The sequence below is a fragment of the Megalobrama amblycephala genome, linkage group LG7 (assembly GCF_018812025.1).
Source record: "Megalobrama amblycephala isolate DHTTF-2021 linkage group LG7, ASM1881202v1, whole genome shotgun sequence".
NCBI lineage: Eukaryota > Metazoa > Chordata > Actinopteri > Cypriniformes > Xenocyprididae > Megalobrama > Megalobrama amblycephala.
In genome coordinates, this window is record NC_063050.1 from 4,308,568 (window position 1) to 4,330,329 (window position 21,762).

At 39.7% G+C, this 21,762-nt stretch overlaps 2 protein-coding genes across 4 annotated transcripts; one reads left to right on the plus strand and one right to left on the minus strand.

The window, feature by feature from the left end:
• The first annotated feature begins 3,169 nt into the window (after window positions 1-3,169).
• LOC125271085 (NLR family CARD domain-containing protein 3-like) lies at window positions 3,170-10,565 on the plus strand. 2 transcript variants are annotated; one of them, XM_048195028.1, is made up of 8 exons: window positions 3,170-3,248; window positions 3,984-4,152; window positions 4,840-4,962; window positions 5,129-7,000; window positions 7,350-7,523; window positions 7,687-7,869; window positions 9,478-9,524; window positions 9,611-10,565. In XM_048195028.1, the coding sequence occupies exons 2-8, from the start codon at window positions 4,046-4,048 to the stop codon at window positions 10,129-10,131; spliced, it is 3,027 nt and encodes a 1,008-aa protein (XP_048050985.1). In that variant the 5' UTR covers window positions 3,170-3,248; window positions 3,984-4,045; the 3' UTR covers window positions 10,132-10,565. The 2 variants fall into 2 exon arrangements, with proteins under 2 accessions (XP_048050985.1, XP_048050986.1); XM_048195029.1 differs by having other exon boundaries at window positions 7,687-7,860.
• A 2,636-nt stretch (window positions 10,566-13,201) lies between these two features.
• Window positions 13,202-20,827, minus strand: LOC125271073. 2 transcript variants are annotated; one of them, XR_007185524.1, is made up of 2 exons: window positions 13,836-20,827; window positions 13,202-13,313 (listed from the first exon to the last, which is right to left on the minus strand). XR_007185524.1 is itself a non-coding variant. In XM_048194999.1 (2 exons), exon 2 carries the CDS (start codon window positions 19,929-19,931, stop codon window positions 14,022-14,024), a length of 5,910 nt encoding a protein of 1,969 aa, XP_048050956.1. In that variant the 5' UTR covers window positions 19,932-20,176; window positions 20,699-20,827; the 3' UTR covers window positions 13,202-14,021. The 2 variants fall into 2 exon arrangements, 1 of the variants encoding a protein (XP_048050956.1); XM_048194999.1 differs by having other exon boundaries at window positions 13,202-20,176; window positions 20,699-20,827.
• Window positions 20,828-21,762: the final 935 nt, after the last annotated feature.

Consider the following 21,762-nt stretch of genomic DNA (forward strand, 5'->3'; position numbering starts at 1 on the left):
AGCGTTTGTTCTGCTGCAAAAGTGCTTTAAAGTTCAAAACACCATAGAGAACATAAACCAGCAATACTTGTCGATTGAAGATCTTAAATATTAATTTTAAGCAAACACATTTTAGCACATAACATTAGAATAAATTCATTACAATACAATAAAATAGATCATCTATTGATTGAAACATTTTTGTAAATATGTACAGCCACCCTGACAATATTTCATGGTGAGGTGAATGTAGGTGTGATAGGGGTTTGAGGTATACATGGGTTCATCCATGGGTTCAGTTAGCGCCAGTATGGGCTAATTCAGATTGGACCAACATGGAGCCCATGATCAAACCTACAAATTGTGTCTACATTGGCCTCACCTTAAGCATAATCTCAGTGAAAAACTACAAACATTGAAACCCCTAACAGTGAATCCTACCGTGCACATGTTCCTGTGTTTATTAACCCTCATTTATAATGACAGTAAAATGTACTGAAATACAGGTTAATAAGATGAGTGTTATATGAACTGTGTGTCTGATCTGGTGTTTAAAGAGTTTCGTCATCTGCAAACAGAAGTCCAGAGTCTGACTGTGGGCTTGTGTGAGTTTGTGTTTGTGATCACATGGGCAGGACTTTAAATCAAGGCGAAGAGCACATATAAACAGAAGCGACTACAGACGCATTACATGATTCAGCAAAAAATGTTTTAAAAACGTTGCCACTCCTTTGTCTGAGAACTTTTCAGAATAAGATCTGAGAGAAAAGTTACTGTAAAATTTCTCCAAAAAACGTATTGAGAGAAAAAATGTGGCATCCATTCCTGTGTTGTACGAAAGATTCTTGAGTTTTTGGTGTTGTTTTGTAATAAAAATGAACTGCCTAAATCCAGCTGTTTATTTTCACCTTGCTGAAACCACAAGCTGACAGGTAATCAGTTAGTAATGTTTAAAAAAAAATTCACAGGTGAGAAGTAACATCACAAAAAGTGCATTGTACTACATTTCTACATAAAATAAATCCATATGGAACTGAATTGTGGACTGAAAAGAAAAGAATAACTAGTGTGTGAATATGCAGGTATCCATTACTGTATTTCTGGCAGCCACAACTGCTGAATTTGTTTATTTATTTTTTATTATTGACAAAAAATATGTTTTCTAAGACTATAATTGAGCTGATTTACTTTTATTTTACTTCTTTGATTTTGTTTGGTTGCTTCCCTGACACTTTGTTGCTGTTTATATTTTGTGTTTTAGATTTTAATATTTATTTTCCCCCCCTGTGTTTTGTCAAATATTTGGTCAGGTAACCTGTAAAGTAACTTTTAAGGGTCAGATCAGGTGAAAATGGCTGGTTTCTTTTATTATTTATAGTGCAGTGAGTCACTGTTAGTTGTAAATCATGTTTTATTTCAGTAAACTGTGGAATGAATCTCTGTCTATCACATCACAATTCATTACGGCTGTTGTGTGAGAGTGGATTTAAACAGTACTTTTAATAATGTTTAATAATGTTCTCTTTTAAGTTGTTATTTTTTAAAGTTATTATCGAGCTAAAGTTATTTTTTGATTGAATCACTTCCGTTGTAAAAATTGTTAATTATTACTTTAGGGACCGCTTAAATTTGTAGTTTTTATCTATACATAGGGAAAGGAAAGGGAAGGAGGCCTTCACAGGGGATAGATTAGTTGAAACGTCAGGGCTGTGTTGTCGTCGTGTCTAGGCGCAGGTCCTTCATCTCATCTGGATACAGCCTGGATCTGGCAGGTTGCTGCAAACCTCGGATTAAACAGAGAGAGACTAATATTAGCATAGACGCCATTCTTCTTATGATGTAGCGAGTACATCAGGTGTTATGGGAAGTGTTCCTGGTTCCGGCTAACAATTTACATGATTTAAACTGACAGAGTGTGTCTGCTTCCCGAACAATGCTAGACTGTTCTAAAGTTTAGGTGCCAAATAGGAAAAGGATCTGCTACCTGCGGTTGATTTTGATATTCTAGGTATTATCAACTGGCCTGAATTTTGAGATCACAATAGACATGAAGGACTATAATGTGTTAAGAGCGTGAAGAAATATAGAGCTGAGTATCATCAGCGTAACAATGAAAACTAACGCCATGCTTCCTAATGATATCTCCCAAGGGCAGCATGTACAGAGTGAAAAGCAACGGTCCTAGTACTGAGCCTTGCGGTACTCCATAATTAACTTGTGATACGACATCTCTTCATTAACTACTACAAACTGATAACGGTCAGATAAGTAAGATTTGAACCATGCCAATGCAATTCCACTAATGCCAACATAGTTTTCAAGTCTATTTAAGAGAATATTGTGATCGATAGTGTCAAATGCAGCACTAAGATCCAGTAACACTAATAGAGAGATACAACCACGATCTGATGATAAGAGCAAATCATTAGTAACTCTAATGAGAGCAGTCTCAGTACTATGGTACGGTCTAAATCCTGACTGGAAATCCTCACAGATACTATTTCTTTCTAAACAGGGAACATAGTTGTGAGGATACTCATCAGTGTGTTTGTAGTTTGTTTATGTGAGTATGTTCTCGTTCTCATGTCACAGATTGTTCAGAAGTGTGTAGTTGTGTCATGTTTCCTGCAGGAGGAGCTGGAGGCTTCAGCTAATGTGCTGAAACAGGAAACAACCCTGTAAAACTGCCATTGAACACAAGTCTAACAGTTCCCAAAACAAACACTACAAAATATTATATAATATTGTTATATTTACATGTAATATTCAATAAAAAAACAATCATAAATGAGATGCAGATGGAAAAGTTTGAGACAATTCATCAGTTCCTGGAGAAGGTTCAGGAGCTGTAATCTGATCATCTGTTACTCATGAAAGAAAGAAATTTCTTTTAAGTTTAATTTAATGTTTCTGTTCAGTTACTGTAGCAGCTTAAAGCAAGTGGTGCTCACTGCAGAGCCAAATGATGCGTAGCTCTCTCCATGTATAATGGGTGTGTAGAGCTTAACCTAGTTATGAATAGGGATAGGGTTATGAGTAGTGTTACAGTGTGACTGGACTTTCAAGCTCAGCCCCATTACATTCCCACTCACCTGACAATGTGATGAAGCGCTGCACCACTAGAGAGAGTATGTTTGTTGTCATAACAGTGGATATAAAGGTCAGCAAAACTCACCTTGACCAGATTACTTTGAAAGGAAAGTAAAAGAAAAGACTCCATTTCAAGGATTTAAGCCTGTCACTGGATATTTGAGTGGCGGCATTTTGTGGTAAGTTCAGAATTTATTATTCATGTAATCATGTAGATAAATTATTTACACAATCTAATATGCAAAATATCTTATTACAATGGCAGGTATGTCACTGATTAAAATAATTTAAATAAATCACTTCTGATATTTACTCAGATGTTATGTAATATTATTAAATATTTTAGACTGATAGTCATTTTATATAATATGTCCTGATATTTCAGGATCCTGTGATGTCAACAAAAGGATTTTGTTGATATTTGGCAGTAAATTGTAATTTCACATCAGGACTGTCTAATGCAGAGGAGTGTCCTGAACAATTATGCTAATAATCACACTGAATACAATATCAATGAACCAATGATTGATGATTCTCTTGCACAAACAGCAGAATAACAGCAGTTGCTTCTTAAATGTCATGACGTGTCCTCTCAAAAAATAACTGCCATTTTTACAGTTGTAATTATTAAATGTAGCTACATTTTCTCTGTGGATTAATGCAAAAGGTGAGTTGGCTTTTCCCATCTTGCTAATAAAAGTTTAGATTTGGGTAGGAGACTGAGCTCAGACCAGTAGTTTGGGACTATTTTAGTTATCTATAGTGGATTGAGCAAGGGATAGTTTGAGTGTAAACTCACAACATTTTTAATTGGACAGTACACAATATCAAAGAACTCCACATTTACTGTCTGTCTATTTATCTTTTTCTTTTTAACTACCTTTCTACCATTCTACCACATAAAACGTCTGCAGTCACACTCTTTTTGAGACACAAGATCAGGAGGGCAGTGCCTCAAAGAAGGAAGCAAGGCACCATGTCTGAAAAAAGTTCTTCATCTCCTGGATCAGACTGTGAATATTCAAGTTATAAATCCATAGACAATATTCCCATTGGTATGAATGCAGTGACCTCTGACCCCAGGTATGACAGACATTTGTGATCTTGGCAGATGTTTCTATCCAAGATGACTCAGTACTTTAAACTGTATAACACAGCTCTAGCAATGCCAAGGTTTCATTTCAAAGGAATGCAAGGATTTATAAAGTGTATGTCCTGAATGTAGTGTACTGTAAGTTGCTTTGGAAGTGAGGGTCTGCCAAATTAATAAACTGTCAATTACACACACAAATTTTAAAATGGCAGCCTTGGTGAATGTTTTCATAAACACAATCTGTTAAGTCCAAAGTGAAAGTAAACAGTTGTTAGAAAATAGGATGTGTCAATATATTAGATTTATGCATGTCTTAAAGTGACAGCCACCTAGCTGTCATGTTTACTTCTGACTGTTTAGTTCTATAAGATTGAAAACTTTTTAATTAAATTACTTAGGTTAGTAGTAGTAGTTTTTACTGCTCATTGAAACCAACATGAAAAAGAATCTTTATGAGATCATGGATCACGATCCTGTCTGAAAAAAATCATGATAAAATATTTTCTGTTTTATCATCCACCCAGTCTATACTCTGAACAATCTTGTAACTTTGTATTATTACACTTTCCATGCTATTGAATGACTTTATTGTATTCTTGATTTGTAAATGTAAATCTACAGGCATTCAAGATATAGAGCATGTGTAATTGTTTTTTTTTTTTTCTTTCTTTTGTTAGTATTAGCAAGAGGAAGAGACAGAGATCAGAGTCTCCAGAACCCAGTGGTGTGTCTATGAACAGTAACACATCCATGATCCTTGATACCCCTGCATTCGGTGATGCTAAGACCTCACATTCTTTGTTAGTATATACTTGTACTTGCTAATTTACTGTAGTGCATCACAGATTAATAATTATTTAAGAAGTTCAACATAATAACGCTAAATGTGATAGCTGAAATATTTCTGATGGTCTCTAATTGTCAAAGTAATCACTGTCATTGTCTTTTTTGCTGCTCTTTATTCAGCAAGGGACAGATACATGAGATTATCACATCTGCATCCTCTACATCAAACTATCAGACTCACATCAGCACTGAAGCAGTCCTGCAGACACACACACTGGAGACTGGAGACCTGCAGAAAGTCAAAGACCAACACAAAACCAGCATGAAGAACAAGTATGAGAGATTATTTGAAGGAAACAAACTTCAAGAGAATGAAACCCTCCTGAACAGGATCTACACACAGCTCTACATCATAGAGGGAGAGAGAGAAGGAGTGAATGAAGAACATGAGGTTTTACAGATGGAGAAAACAGCCAGAACACAACACTCACAAGACACTCCAATCTACTGCAATGACATCTTTAAAGCCTCACCTGAACCAGGATGTGAGGAGAAAGACCAAATCAAGACTGTTCTTACTAAAGGCATTGCTGGAATTGGAAAAACCGTCTCTGTGCAGAAGTTCATTCTGGACTGGGCAGAGGGAAAAGCCAATCAGGATATAGATTTCATGTTTGTGCTTCCATTTCGAGAGCTGAACCTGATCCGAGATCAGCAGTACAGTCTTCACAGACTTCTGCTGGACTTTCATCCTGAACTTCAAGATCTGGACTCAAAGATTTATGAGGAGTGTAAAGTTGTGTTCATCTTTGATGGTCTGGATGAAAGCAGAATCAGACTGTTTTCAGATGCTCAGAAAGTTTCTGATGTGACTGAGACTTCATCAGTGGGTGTGTTGATGTCAAACCTCATGACAGGAGAGCTGCTTCCCTCTGCTCTCATCTGGATCACCTCCAGACCAGCAGCAGCCAATCAGATCCCCTCTGAATACATCAACCGTCTGACAGAAATTCAGGGATTCAGTGAGCCTCAGAAGGAGGAATATTTCAGGAAGAGAATCAGTGACGAGCATCAAGCCAGCAGAATCATCTCACACATAAGAAGAGCAAAAAGCCTCCACATCATGTGCCACATACCCGTCTTCTGCTGGATCTCATCCACTGTGCTTCAGAAGCTCCTGAAAGAAGATCTGAATGCAGAAATCCCTCAAACTCTGACTGAAATGTACATCCACTTCCTGCTGATACAGATAAACATGAGGAATCAGAAGTATGAAGAGAGAGATCCAGAGAAACTCCTGCAGTCCAACAGAGAAGTGATTGTGAAACTTGCTGAAGTGGCTTTCAAACAGCTGATGAAGGGCAATGTGATGTTCTATGAGGAGGACCTGAGAGAGAGCGGCATAGACGTCACTGGCGCCTCAGTGTATTCTGGGATTTGCACTGAGATCTTTAAGGAGGAATCTGTGATTCATCAGAAGAAAGTCTACAGCTTCATTCATCTGAGCGTTCAGGAGTTTCTTGCTGCTCTCTATGTGTTTTACTTTCATGTAAGTACAACTATGGAGGGACTGAAGAATTTTGCTTCAATACAACATATGCTTAAAAATGTAGTAGACGAAGCCCTTGAGAGTGAGAATGGACAACTGGATCTGTTCCTGCGGTTCCTGATGGGCATCTCACTGGAGTCCAATCAGAGACTCTTACAGGATCTACTGACACACACAGAGAACAGCTCAGAGAGCATCAGGAGAACCACACAGTACATTAAAGAGAAGATCAAAGATGGACATGGACTCTCCACTGAAAGATCCATCAATCTGTTCCTCTGTCTGCTGGAAGTGAAAGATCAGACTCTGTCCAGAGAGATTCAGGGGTTTGTGAAATCAGACAAACACTCAGAGAAGAAACTCTCTCCTGCTCACTGCTCAGCAATCGCCTACATCCTTCAGATGTTAGAGAAGGTGGATGAGCTGGACCTCAAGAAATACAACACATCAGATGAGGGGAGAAGAAGACTAATACCAGCTGTGAGCAACTGCAGAAAAGCCCTGTGAGTGATTAATACATTTTACAATGAAGAGTTTCTTAAAAAATTACAATTGTTGTGATAAGTTTTACATCTAAAATTTAGCTTATTTTATAATGTATTTTTACAAGAATGAACCACTTTTGATATTTTGTTCCATGTAAATCTTCAGTAAAAACTTTTTTTTGCTCAAAGGACCTTAAACTTTACATTTGTTTGGTGTGCGGATTCCTGAATCGACACACCCATGTATATATTTTTTGTATTTATAAATTAGTGCAGAGAAATATTTTTTTGCTCACAAGAATGAAGCTGACATTATTGAAATCCTAATTGTAGAAAAATATAAAAATATAAATCTCATATCTTTCAGTTTTGCTGGCTGTAAACTCACTGCTCAGGATTGTGAAATTGTGTCATCAGCTCTACAATCCTCAGACTGTGTCCTGAGAGAGCTGGATCTGAGTAACAATGACCTGCAGGATTCAGGAGTGAAGATTATTTCTGATGGACTGAAGAGTCCAAACTGTCAGCTGGAAATACTGAGGTTTGACTTTCACATTGAGTCATTCATATGTTGATGATTATTTGAAGGGTAGAGTTCCATTTTAGCTTTAAAGCAACCCCTACTATGGGATTACCCCTGCTATGGGATTGTAAATGATCAGCCTGTTTATGTGTCTGTAGATGATGAAACTGTCTGTCTGTAGGTTGTCAGGCTGTATGGTGACAGAGAAAGGCTGTGGTTATGTGTCTTCAGCTCTGAGTTCAAACCCCTCACACCTGAGAGAGCTGGATCTGAGCTACAATCACCCAGGACAATCAGGAGTCCAGCTGCTCAACGACAAACTGAAGGATCCAAATTGCTCACTACAGATACTCAAGTATGTAAGGTACAAGTTAAGAACCCTAAACTTTGCTTTAAAAATAAAACCATAATTTCTTCCTCTGGTACTTCTCATCTCCTCATGTAATAATTAAATACTTATTTTAACTCACAAAATATATTTGTAACATATTCCTTATTGGCATTTTATATAATTATACAGTAAAAGTGCAATATTGGCAGAAAGTGTTTGCTGAAAAAAATAGAAGAGTGGTTACCAACCCTGGTCCTCAAGGCCCCAGCAGTCTTGTGAACACATATTTAATATTTGTTTTTTGGTCTTATTTCAGTGACTTAAGTTTTTTAATTTTTTTTCAATAACCACTCATAAACATTATTCCTTCAAAAATACAAACATGTACATACTGTCACATGTCTGTCTGTTTTTGCACCATGTTCTGTTTGTCACGTTCTCATTTGTTCAGTTTCCCGCCTTTAGTTTGTTGCCTTGGTAACTCATTTGATTAGTGTCTTCAGTTCAGCTGTGTCTTTATTAACTCATTAGTTGCCTCATTAGGCTACGTTTACACGTGGGCGGCTATTTTCATAAACGGACATTTCAACCTCTCCGGTTTCAAAAATAACATCGTGCACACATGTCAGTTTTCAGAAAAGTGTTCATTTACACGTACCCGGCGAATTCTCAGTTTGCGTGTAAACGAAAGGCGCAAACGAAGGGAAATGTCTCCGTTTTTCAAAATAACCATGTACGTGTAAACGGGGCCTTAGTTATTGTATAAGTACTCCTTGGTTTGTTCAATCTTTGTCCTGTCACTGTTGTATTTTGGATGTGTTTACCTGACTTTTTGAGCTATTATTAAACCTTAGGTTTCTTTTGGAAACCTGCTTCTCCTGCCTTCTTCCTCCTGTGGTTACACACTGTTACACATACATGTTCCTCAAATATTATTGTAGCCTAGTTTGTGCTGAATACAGTGTCATGCACCTTTTCTATTAATATATTTATTAACAACTAAAAAAAACACAAATGTCAGGGCATGTCAAAACTTCTCCAGGGCCCCAAATCAGCCCCAGACTCCAGAGGGTTAACACAACTGATCATCTGCTCTTTAGAAAGGAACTCCAAGGCCTCGGATGGGTGTGTCAGATGAAAGAGACATCCAAAATGTGTAGTGTTGGGTGTATTCCAGGACTAGGGTTGGTAAACACTGAGTTATAAGATATAGAATTTGAAGATGGTAGAGACACTTATATGGTGCTATTTGTAGGTTTCATTTGGGGGGCCCAATCCTGTTTCTGGAAATCTACATTCCTGCATTCAGCTCCAGACCAATTCAAAAAAATAATGTACAACTAAATATTAAATAATGTGTTTTATGATTATACGCATATATCAAATCACATTTAGCTCCTTTAGATGTTCATTAGAGGTTCAAAAACATGATAGCAAATTTTTCTTATAAATCTGTTCACTAGGGCCTAATAAAATTGAGATATTGAGACATCCGGCTCTGTGAAGCTGCTTTGGAATGATTTGTGCTAAAGTGCTACACAAATAAAAATGACTGTTGACTCTATATTAATGGACTGTACGAGAATAACTATTCCAACTACTAATGATTCTTTTTTTCTGTATGTTTGTGTGTCTTTCTAGTTTGGATCATGGAGGGCCCTTCTGGATCAAACCAGGGCTTCAAAAATGTAGGTTCTTCATCTGACACACTCTTGCACATATAATGAAAACAAATGTTATTAATAAACTGTTTTATCTATCTTCTTGTGTTCAGATGCCTGTGATCTCACACTGGATCCAAACACAGCACACACTCAACTCATTCTGTCTGAGGAGAACAGGAAGATCACATATGTGAAAGAGCATCAGCCGTATCCTGATCATCCAGAGAGATTTGCTGATGTTCCTCAAGTTCTGAGTCGAGAGAGTCTGACTGGACGCTGTTACTGGGAGGTTGAACGGACTGGTTGGGCTCGTGTAGCAGTGGCCTATAAAGGAATCGGCAGGAAAGAGACTGTCTCTAAGTTTGGATACAATGACAAATCCTGGTGTCTTTTCTGCACTGGTAATGGATTCACTGTCTGGCACAATAATGTCAGCAATAACATAACCCATGTACCACAATCTAACAGAGTAGGAGTGTATGTGGACGTGTCGGCCGGCACTCTGTCCTTCTATAGCGTCTCTGACACACACACACTCACACACTTACACACAATCAAAACCACATTCACTGAACCCCTCTATGCTGGATTTAAGGTTTTTGAGTCTGAACTGACTCTGTGTCAGATTTAACAATAAACAGGCTTAAATGCCAAGGTAGTGTGAGTACAGATGTTGTAACACTAAATATTTCCCCTCTAATGGAAGTTGCACACAAATGATGACAGTATGCACATTCAGACTGTAATGGGGGGGAGTTCTTAGAAAGTAGTTTTGCTATGACAAAAACATCTAATTTAAAACGTGTGCAGAACAGCAAAAATCCACAACTGTACTCAGTCTACACTCTTTAATTCTCTGTCTGTTCATGAGGCGCTGAAATTTAATTGTACTTTATTCATGACTAATAACTTTTGGTTGTAAAATGGCCTGGGAGGATATTGTGAAAAACCACGAATTTCCACTCTCTCCATCTTGAATTTAATTTATTAATTGTCTGCAAGAATTATGCACCACTGTGGCAAATCATCATGAAATTATATGTATTTACATCCATATTCATTAATTCTATTTTATGTATTTATTTAATTATACTTTTAATTGTTGTTAAATAAAAATAATTAAATAAACTGATTAGAATCACTATTTAAATAAAAATAATTACACTTATTCTCTCTCATTTCACCTGATTAGGTGGGTAGATCACTGGATCTCAGTGTCTCTCTCCCTTCTTCTCTTAACCCATTTTAGCCCACCGGCAACCAGAGATGTTCATGAGTCTTTTATCTGGAGTCCGAGTCAAGTCTGAAGTCTTTATCCCTGGAGTCTGAGTCAAGGCTGGAGTCTTTTGTCACCAGTCCGAGTCGAGTCTCGAGTCATTAAAAAAAAAAATTCTCATAATCAAATCCTATTTTTTATCCTAGCTGTATTATATAGACAAAATAATATTATCTTTCTATAATCTGTTTTATTTGAAATGAAGGTCCTATGATTTAAGGGATAATGTACATCCAGTTTGTTACTTTATAATCCATTACAATGTACAAAACAGTCGTCCTGGCAACACGAGTAGTCGTTTTCAATATAGTCACTAAGTGGTCGCAAGATGGCGCCAGTGAGTCACGGTTTGTTATACAGCTTCGTTGTTATTGAGGACAGTCATTATCAGAAAATATCAAACTTCGGAATGTTTAAGAATGTCAATATAAAACTGTACACATGCTGATTGTGATACATTAAAATATGAGCTTTAAGTAATAAATGGATTAACATCTCTTTCTATCTCTCTCTCTCTCTCTTATGGACACACATTAAGAAATAGAAAAGCTGCAAATAATATGAAAAGATTGATAAAACGTAGTGCTAGGTTTAAAGACTAGATTTGTTTTGTTCGTATTTCAACAGGCTGGAAATTCAAATAAGCCATGCAGCTACACACTGTATAATAGCTAATTGTGTGAGTTAATGTGACTAACCTTTGTGGATGCGATGTCTCATAAAATTTGATGATGTTGTTCCGGTGTCTTTAATTGTTTTCCCACATTCTGTGCGTCTAGCTGATCTGACGTGATAATAAACCCAAACGAAAGAACATATGTCACGGTGGCTCCCGTCATGTTTCATGGGACTCTAATTATGACATTTCGGAGTTTACGCGCACGGACATACGTAATCAAATTCTATGACAAGAGTCCAATCTACCACGACATGTAAGGAAATGTGACGCAGATATTAGAAAACCATTTAAACACAACACAAATTCTTTATTTATTATATCAGTGGGTAAAAGACTTGAGTCGTTTTTAAAATATTCCGAGTCTTTTTTGCCGAATCGAGTCAAGTCTGAAGTCATTTCAGGTCGAGTCCGAGTCCGAGTTTGAAGTCTGTTAAAATGCGACTCGAGTGCGACTCGAGTCCGAGTCTCTAACTCGAGTGCCCATCTCTGTCGGCAACTATAGTTGCCGCAGTGTATGGTTGTAATTTTCCTTTTGTAAGTATTTTTCTAGATGTTTTACATGTTTTATGTCTCCATGACATGCAAGAAAACATCCAAATAAAGTAGCTATATCACGAACAAAAAAGAGGTATTCACTTCCTTCCTGTGACATGAGGCTGTGAACTTCCAACCCCTACTTCCAGGAAGCATAGCAAAGGCAAACCCTCAAAGAATAGTAATTTTCATGTTAATATAAAGTATTTTTTGTTGACATAGGCTATATATATATCTACATAATCATGAGGGTCTCTAGAATCATCCAAACAAAACAAATCCTACAAGAGATAGTTTTTTGTATACTTAGTCAAAAGTCCAAGCAGCAACTATAGCTGCCGGTGGGCAAATGACTTGTAAGTACATATATCATGGGGAAATGGGGTATACTGTGTTTAATGGGTTAATAAATCAAGGTTATTGGTCTTTTTTAGTGCTTTTTGCTTTCATAATATTTTATATTGTTATATAATATATTGTTATTTGTTTTGTTTTTTTGTTTTTTAATTTATTTATTTTTTGTTTGTTTGTTATATGTGACCCTGGACTACAAAACAAGTCATAAGGAAACATTTTTTGAAATTGAGATTTATACATCATCTGAAAGCTGAATATATAAGCTTTTTATATAAGCTTTCCATTGATTTATAGTTTGGTAGGATAGGACATTTGGCCGAGACACAACTATTTGAAAATTTGGGACTATTTTGGGACTACTTGAATCTTAAGGTGCAAAAATAAATAAATAAATAAATAAATAAATAAATAAAAAAATCTAAATATTGAGAAAATTGCCTTTAAAGTTGTCCAAATGAAGTCCTTAACAATGTATATCCATTCACAAAAATAATTTTTTATAAAATTTACAAAATATCTTCATGGAACATGATCTTTACTTAATATCCTAATGATTTTTGCCATAAAAGAAAAAAAAAAAAAGAAATAAATCTGTAATTATGACTCATACAATGAACCTGTGTGACTTCTGACTGGGTTTGTGGTCCAGGGTCACATATAGGAGTAATTATTTCTAATGAACAATGTAATTTAACTTTTTAATTCACAATGCTCTGTTGGAGCAACTTAATGGCTGGACTTTGTTCTGCACTATTGTTCAATAGCAGCTTTAAAAAGGTCGGACTGTATTAGGTGATGGTCTGTTTCTAGCTTTCCTCAATGGGGTGTCGGTTAGAACACACTGAATCAGATCAGTTCCATGAAAAGGGGTTTAATGTTGACAATTTGGGTGGTACACAACACAGCAGTACACAGGATTTACAGGCTTTTGGGTGTGTAAATTTGGGTGTGTAAATTTGGGTGTGGTCTACAAAGGAAAGAAATAAAGATATATATTAACAAACATCCTGGCTATTATTACACAGCATTACGTCAATTAACAGTCACAAATCTCTCAAATAAAGAAGTTCAAGTTAAATCTAGAATGAAATAAAGAAATCACCATACAAGCAATGAATTCTTATACAATACTGCCACCCAGTGGTCAAAAACAGCAAAACATTCAAAACGAAACTAATCGTAAAATTATTCAAACGAGCAGCATGTAATCAGGAACATCGCGTACATAAACTATAAATAGCAGATATATCAGCAACAAATGTGATGATAATGCATCCATACATAGGTATCAAACACTGATTACAAGATATATCTTACGGATGGCAAGTAATATTGAACATAATCAACACATTCACGGGCACTCAACAGCACGCGATAATGGCTTCAATGCTGATAAATACTTGTCTGTCATGAACAGTATAACATTGTACTAATGCAGCACCTACCCTTAACTAATATTTATCAACTATTGATTATGTAAACAACTTACATTTGTTTATCAACGCACACGTTGCATACACACAGCGCCCTCGCACCTTCTGCTGAGTCACTCTCTCTTCAATGACGACTGATGGAATCAGCGCATGCGCACAGAACTCGGCCTTTCTAACACAGCCGCCCCCAAATTTGGTCCCAAATTTGCTCCACTGAAAGGCGGACACTATATGGGTTACCATTAGTCTCTAGTTTGGATGTGATCTTCTTCATCTTGGATCTCTGGCAGAACAATCAAACGAGCGATGGGTCTTGTATAGACTCTGTCCTTTATCTGTATCTCAGCTGTTCGTACTCGATCATCAGCCCCAGGGAATACATTTACTACTCTTCCAATCTGCCAGAACGAACGTGGTAACTGGGGGTCAACGAGCATTACAACCATGCCAGGTTGGATGTCTGCTGATGGAGTCTGCCATTTTGTCCTGGCCTGAAGTTCAGGTAAGTAGTTCTTTATGAAGGCTGTCCAGAATCTGTCAGACAATACTTGTGAATGCCTCCACCGACGTCTTCCCAGGAGCTCAGATACTGGGTATATAACTTGTGGCAGGGAACCATCTGGCCGCCCCATCAGAAGGCAGTTTGGGGTGATGGGATCTAAATCAGCAATATCCGCTGAAACATACCCAAGAGGTTTAGAGTTCAGGATGGCCTCTATTTCTATGAGGACAGTTCGAAGCACTTCTTCAGTTACTGTGTCTGATCCCAAGGTTGTGTAAAGTGCAACTTTGATAGAGCGAATCTCTCTTTCCCACACTCCTCCGAAGTGTGGAGCAGCTGGAGGATTGAAATGAAAGCTAATCTGCTGCTTAGCCATTTGCTGTTGTAGATCGCCACTGAGCTGACGGAAGGCTTCTTTCAGCTCTGTGTTACCTCCTCGGAAGTTGGTGCCTTGGTCTGAGTATAGCTCTGCTGGTTTCCCACGGCGACCTATGAAACGGCGAAGTGCCATGAGAAAGGCATCACTGTCCATGGATGTCAGAACCTCAAGGTGCACGGCCCGAGTGGTCAGACACTTAAATAGAAGTCCCCATCTTTTCTCTGTACGACGTCCCGCTTTGACCAAGAAAGGTCCAAAGCAGTCCATTCCAGCTGAATGGAATGCAGGCTTGAACAATCGAAGCCGAGGTGGAGGGAGATCAACCATTTTCTGAGAGGCTGGCTTCGACCTCCATTTGCAGCATTCAGGACACAATCGCTGGTGCTTCCTCACAGCCTCTCTCCCTTTCAATATCCATACCTTTCGACGAAGCTCAGCGAACACTCGCTCTGGTCCTGGATGGCAAAGGTGAGCATCGTAATCTCTTATGAGCAACCGAGTGTTAGGGTGACTGGGATCCAATACAATAGGATGTACTGTGCTTGGGTCGAGTCCTTCCGCACGTCTTAATCGTCCTCCAACACGTATTAATTCACTGGCTTCATCGAATTCTGGGGAGAGACAAAGTAACCGGCTGCTAGAACGAACGGGCTTACCATTCTTCAACAGCTGGTAGTCATCAGGGAAACTGTCCATCTGGATCTGTCTTAGTACAGACAGCTCAGCTTTTTTGTAAGCACTTGCTAGAGTGGAGCCCCTCTGCTCTGCCGCCCCCTGAAGCTCCTGTGCTACTGCTTCAACCAAGTCTTTCCAGCTACTGAACTTGCGGTCATCTGCTATTAGCGGTGCTGAGTTAATCATGCCACAAAAGGCACTACGCTTTAATTCTGTGGCATCCTCAGGCTCTGAGCTGTGCATTACTGGTGGTGATGGCCAATTACTCTGAGGTTGAATGAGGAATTCTGGTCCTTGTATCCACCGATTGGGTACAGTGAGGTCCTTCAGGCTCTTACCACGGGTAAGATCATCCGCAGGGTTCCTGGCAGAGTCAACATAATGCCATGATTTGAGATCAGTTAATTCTTGAATCTCTGCCACCCTCGTTCCCACAAACACCTTAAAGCGGCAGGATTCAGAATGCAGCCAGTGTAGGACAGTTGTTGAATCTGTCCAGAGAATGACTTTCTGGATGTTCAAGGTGAGCTCATTCTCAGCCAGTTTGGCCAACTGCGCTCCTATGAGAGCAGCGCATAGCTCAAGTCTAGGAATTGAGCACTGCTTACGTGGGGCTACACGTGATCGGGCCAGGAGGAAGGAAAGGTGTATCCTCCCACTAGGATCCTCTGAACGAAGGTAAGCAACTGCCCCGTAAGCTTTCTCCGAGGCATCTGTGAAGATATGGATCTCACGTGTGACTTTCGGTTTGTCCATGCTGGATGGAGTGTAGCACCTAGGGAGGACTACTTGAGGTAAGTACTGAAGCTCAGTTTCCCACACCTTCCATGCCCACTGAAGACCCTCAGGAAGTTGTGGATCATCCCAGTTCCTATCCTTAGTCCAGAGTTGTTGAACAATCACCTTGGCACGTGTAGTGTATGGAAGAATAACACCAAGGGGGTCATATTGACTTGCTAAGACACGATATATGTTCCGCATCGTCAGAGCATGGTAAGTAACAGGTCTGTGCCGGAATCCTAGACAGTCTGACTCACAGTGCCAATTCAGTCCCAGGGTGGATTCACGTGGGTCCACTTTATCATGTGAAAGCCACAGCTCTAGCTTAGGAGATCTGGCTTCTGGGGGTAAGTGACTGACAACCTCTTGCACATTGCTGGCCCACTGGCGGATATCGAATCCTCCTGTTGCCAGCAACTTACGAATTTTGTCTAGTAACTGTCTTGCTTCTTGAGCAGATGGTAAGCTCTGCAGACAATTATCCACATAGAAGCATCTCTCAACAGAATGCCTCACATCTTCATCTGCTGTGCTATGCGACAAGACGTGCCTTTGGAGGGCGAAGGAGGCACAGCAGGGACTGCATGTGGTTCCGAACGGCAGTACTTGCCATTCATAGATGTCAGGTGGGTCATCTCGTCTCATGTCACGCCACAGAAAGCGCAGGAGGGGCCTGTCCTCAGGTAGGAGGAGGACTTGGTGGAACATTCCACGTATATCGCCGCTAATCGCCACACAATGCTCCCTGAAACGAAGTAGAACACCCAGAAGAGAGGGGCTCAGGGCTGGACCAGGCATCAAGGAATCATTAAGATTCAGTCCCTTATATTGGAAGGAGCAATTGAACACAATGCGGTCCTTGTCATTGTGGCTGACTAAATGGTGTGGGATATACCAGGTCTCTTCTGTCGCATTGCTTCCACTCGATGAGAGTTTGGTAACGGCGCCATTCAGTACTAACTTCTCAATCTCCGCATTGTACACTGCTGCTTTCTCTTGATCTTGGGCCAGTCGTCGTTCCATGCTCCGAAGACTAGGCATCACAGCTTCTTTGGGGGCACAAAGGAGGGGTGAATTCTTTCTGCGCAGCAAGGGTGTAGCATAGCGGAAGATTCCATTCACCTCTACGCGAGTTGTCCTGCTCTCTAAGAGATTAATGGCCTCCTGATCCTCCCTGGACCTTGTCACCTGCTTTTCACAGCGGAAAGGCAAAATATCAAGTTGCCATAACCTTTTAACATCTCCTTTGAGTTCTAGTTCAGTTGGGGTGAGAGACAGGAAAAGGCACTGTTGTGGCTGCAATTGGGTCTCCAGGATTTTGGCTGGTCCCTGCAGTGTCCATCCAAGCTTCGTCTTTATGGCGGCTGGACCACCAAGAGGACCAATTCGGACAGGTGCGATAGGTGTGATTAGGTGGGTATTATCAGCACCGATGAGAAGTGAAGGACTCACTCTTTCAAAGGCCTGCAGTGGGAGATCTTTCAGGTGCCTGTATTTCTCTAGCAAACTCACTGGATAAGAGTGATCGGCCAGACCAAGGTGTTTGGCAGTGAATGCTGCATTGATCTTGAATGTCTTCTGAGGTTGAGTTGCAGGAGATATGTGGAAGTCAACTGAAGTACCACTGATGGTCTGCACATCTTGGCGGACGGTCCGCAAGGCTATATTTTCAGCTTGACCTTGTATACCAAGTACACGAGCAGCATCAGGAAGAAGAATTGTGCGCTCAGACCCATCATCCATAACAGCATAAGTGTCAAGCGTCTTGCCTCCATAGCGCAACAGAACCCTGATGACCTTAAGCAGAACACGTTTGCAGTCAGTGGGTCTGTCCAAGTACAGTGTTTCAGTAGTTGAACTAACCAGGCAGGAACCCTCTCTGGTACACCTGGTGTTGACCTCATGCAGGATTTGCAAGTGCTTCCCTTTGCAGATGCTACAAGGCTTCTTCAGTGTGCACTGGGCTGCTTGGTGTGCACGTCCACATCGCCAGCAACGATGATTGGTTTGTATCCAGTCAATCATTTGCTGTTTATCAAAGGACTTAAAGGTCAAACACTGACTTAGAAAATGGTCATCTTTATCACAGAAAGGACAAAAGGCTTTAGGTGAGACTTTGGGTTTCTCCACTTTAACTTGGACTGCTGCAGGGGGTACCTTTGTGACCGTGTCATTTGCCCCATGAAGGATAGTCGCTGTACGACCAGTAGGTTTGGTTTCTCGCCTGCGTTCTGGTCTCTGCTCTGGTCTTTGGCTCTTGTAACTGATCTGCGACTCACTGCTTTGGCACCAAGCCTCATACTGGAGCCACTTAGAAAATTCACGGAGGTTATACACCGACCCCGGACGGTGGTACATCTGTCTTCGAAATCCTGATCTCATTTCAGCAGGTAACTTACTCAACAGTCTCTCCACATGTGACCCACATTGCAGCTCTGATTCTCCTTCATCTCCAAGAGTCTCCAACATACCAACAAGAGCGCTAATTTGTAGAGCGAATCTGTCAAATGCCTCGATATCTCCTCGTCGGAGATCTGGGGAATCCATCACTTTGGCAATCTTCTTAAGTGCCAACTTGTGTGGCTGGCCAAACCTTTCGTTCAAAGCAGCCATAGTATCTGAGTAAGGGAATGGTGAATTGAGATAGGAATCTGCCACCAGACGTGCTTCATCTAGCTTCAGATGATCTAGTAGGATTTGGTATCGGAACAGTTCTGTGGCATCTGGTGGTAAAAGGTTATCAAGGGCTATCTTCAACCGAGTAAACTCGCTGGGATCTTTAGTACAGAAGTTAGGGATGGTTGGCACTGGACCTCTGTAGGTGCTTTCTTGTCCTGCAGGATTCAGGTTAAGGAAATTAGTTCTAGGTGCTAACTCTAGCCCAGTGGGTTGCTTGTACTGATAACGCTCTTGTTCAGGATATTCCATTCTCTCCCTAGGTGATTCATACAATGTTCTTGAATGCCAGTGAGGGACAGGAGTATTAGCATAGAAGTCTGGTATTGGTTGAGCTGTATTCTGATAATTGGTTTTATCAGGATGCTGCCAGGGAGGTGTATTATGGCGAGGATGTTCACCAGTCAGAGCTAAATCAATGCGCGATTTAGTAGGTGTGGCAGCCAGGATATGATCTTTCATAATTTGAAGTTCACCCATCATTGTTCCCAAAATGTCTAGCATGTTAGTGGCACTCTGAGGCTCTACTGTTCTCTCCATTGCTGTGTTGGACATAATATGATAACCAGTCCCTTGATTCAAACTAAGTGAGGAGCTACCAGGGTTGATAGGAAAGGGTTGGTGTGGGCCCAAGGATGGAGATAACATAGATGGCGGATGGTAGGATGCTTGCTCACGATGTGAGGTTCTCTTAGTTTGTGGAGTGTAAGAGATCTGAGGCAAAGGCGTGGACTGATGCTCTTCCCATGGCCGATGATATGGAGAAGACTGAGGATGATGAACTGGCTGCACTGGGCTGTATCTGGTACTAGGTGGTTGCAGTTCAGTATTATCCATAACTTGAAAGGAAGGAGCCCTTTCGCCGACCATGGACCATTTATCCACTGTATCCCATGGACCTTGACTTATGGGACTCGATACTCTGGTAGAGGGCGAAGGAATGTTCTCTGCTGCATCTCCAAGAACCTGTGTATGCTGTGTTGTGTCAGGCAATGCCGGCTGGCTAAGTACTCTATGACGCACAGTCGTAAGGTCAAAGTCTTTAAGGTAGGCAGGAGGATGAACCTGACGTTTGGGTCTTACAATCTGTGCTGATGCTCCTTCAGGTTGCATTTGGCCACTGATCAAGGCTTTATCCATGAGAAACGCCAGATCCGGCTCGAAGGACCATATGTTCAATAGCAGCTTTAAAAAGGTCGGACTGTATTAGGTGATGGTCTGTTTCTAGCTTTCCTCAATGGGGTGTCGGTTAGAACACACTGAATCAGATCAGTTCCATGAAAAGGGGTTTAATGTTGACAATTTGGGTGGTACACAACACAGCAGTACACAGGATTTACAGGCTTTTGGGTGTGTAAATTTGGGTGTGTAAATTTGGGTGTGGTCTACAAAGGAAAGAAATAAAGATATATATTAACAAACATCCTGGCTATTATTACACAGCATTACGTCAATTAACAGTCACAAATCTCTCAAATAAAGAAGTTCAAGTTAAATCTAGAATGAAATAAAGAAATCACCATACAAGCAATGAATTCTTATACAATACTGCCACCCAGTGGTCAAAAACAGCAAAACATTCAAAACGAAACTAATCGTAAAATTATTCAAACGAGCAGCATGTAATCAGGAACATCGCGTACATAAACTATAAATAGCAGATATATCAGCAACAAATGTGATGATAATGCATCCATACATAGGTATCAAACACTGATTACAAGATATATCTTACGGATGGCAAGTAATATTGAACATAATCAACACATTCACGGGCACTCAACAGCACGCGATAATGGCTTCAATGCTGATAAATACTTGTCTGTCATGAACAGTATAACATTGTACTAATGCAGCACCTACCCTTAACTAATATTTATCAACTATTGATTATGTAAACAACTTACATTTGTTTATCAACGCACACGTTGCATACACACAGCGCCCTCGCACCTTCTGCTGAGTCACTCTCTCTTCAATGACGACTGATGGAATCAGCGCATGCGCACAGAACTCGGCCTTTCTAACAACTATGTTCCACCACTTTAAAACAAATGGATTTATTGTTTGTTGTGATTTCATTTTCAAGAGATTATAAGCTCGATGCAGCTTTTTTGTGTTCACATCGAATGTTCTTGAACTTTGATTGATCTGTTGATCTGTTGAAAGCAGTTATTTTGAGTTAGATGCATAAATGTTCTCCTCCTATTCAAATTTTACATTGAGGGGTGCATACAACATATTTGCCCACCGGCAACTATAGTTACCGCACATTCAAATAAGTTTTTCAAGAAAAAAAGAAAAAAATCTGTGGAAAAAAATTGCAGAACATGTTAACATAGGACACTATTAACAGGACTATATGCATGAAAACATTCAGAAAAATTTGGGCACAAATGGGTTAAGACAGAAAGAAAAGAATTTAAAAGTTAGAAATACACACAAAAGGAACAATGGTATGCCTTTGCCAAAATGTATTGTATGTAATGCAAATTAAGGTTAATATTATGAAATAATGTAACTACAGAATTAGTAAATGCAATTTTTTTTTAATGTAGAATTTTACAAAAATGTGGTAAAACACAAAAGGTTAAAAAATACTCTAAGGTAAGGGGGCACAGGGACTGAGTTGGCCCTCAAATCATATCATAAGAACTGTGGTTTGAGAAATGCAGAGACACTGAGATTCTCCTGTTTTCTCAGAATTGTGTGTGAGACAAAAGTGAATTAACTGGTTTCTTCAAATGTACCGTTACTGCAATGTTTTATTGTAAATCTGCAGTGTTTTGTGTCCTGTATCCATTCACACAGTGAAGTCTGACAAGACCCAGTTCAAACTGTTTTTATTTTCAGTTTGCTCATAATGAACTGTAAGTGACATTCAGTTCAATTTATTTGATCACTTATTTTTGTTCCAATCTTTACAGAGAATAGGACAATCTGTGTACACAATATATGAGTAAACAAAGTA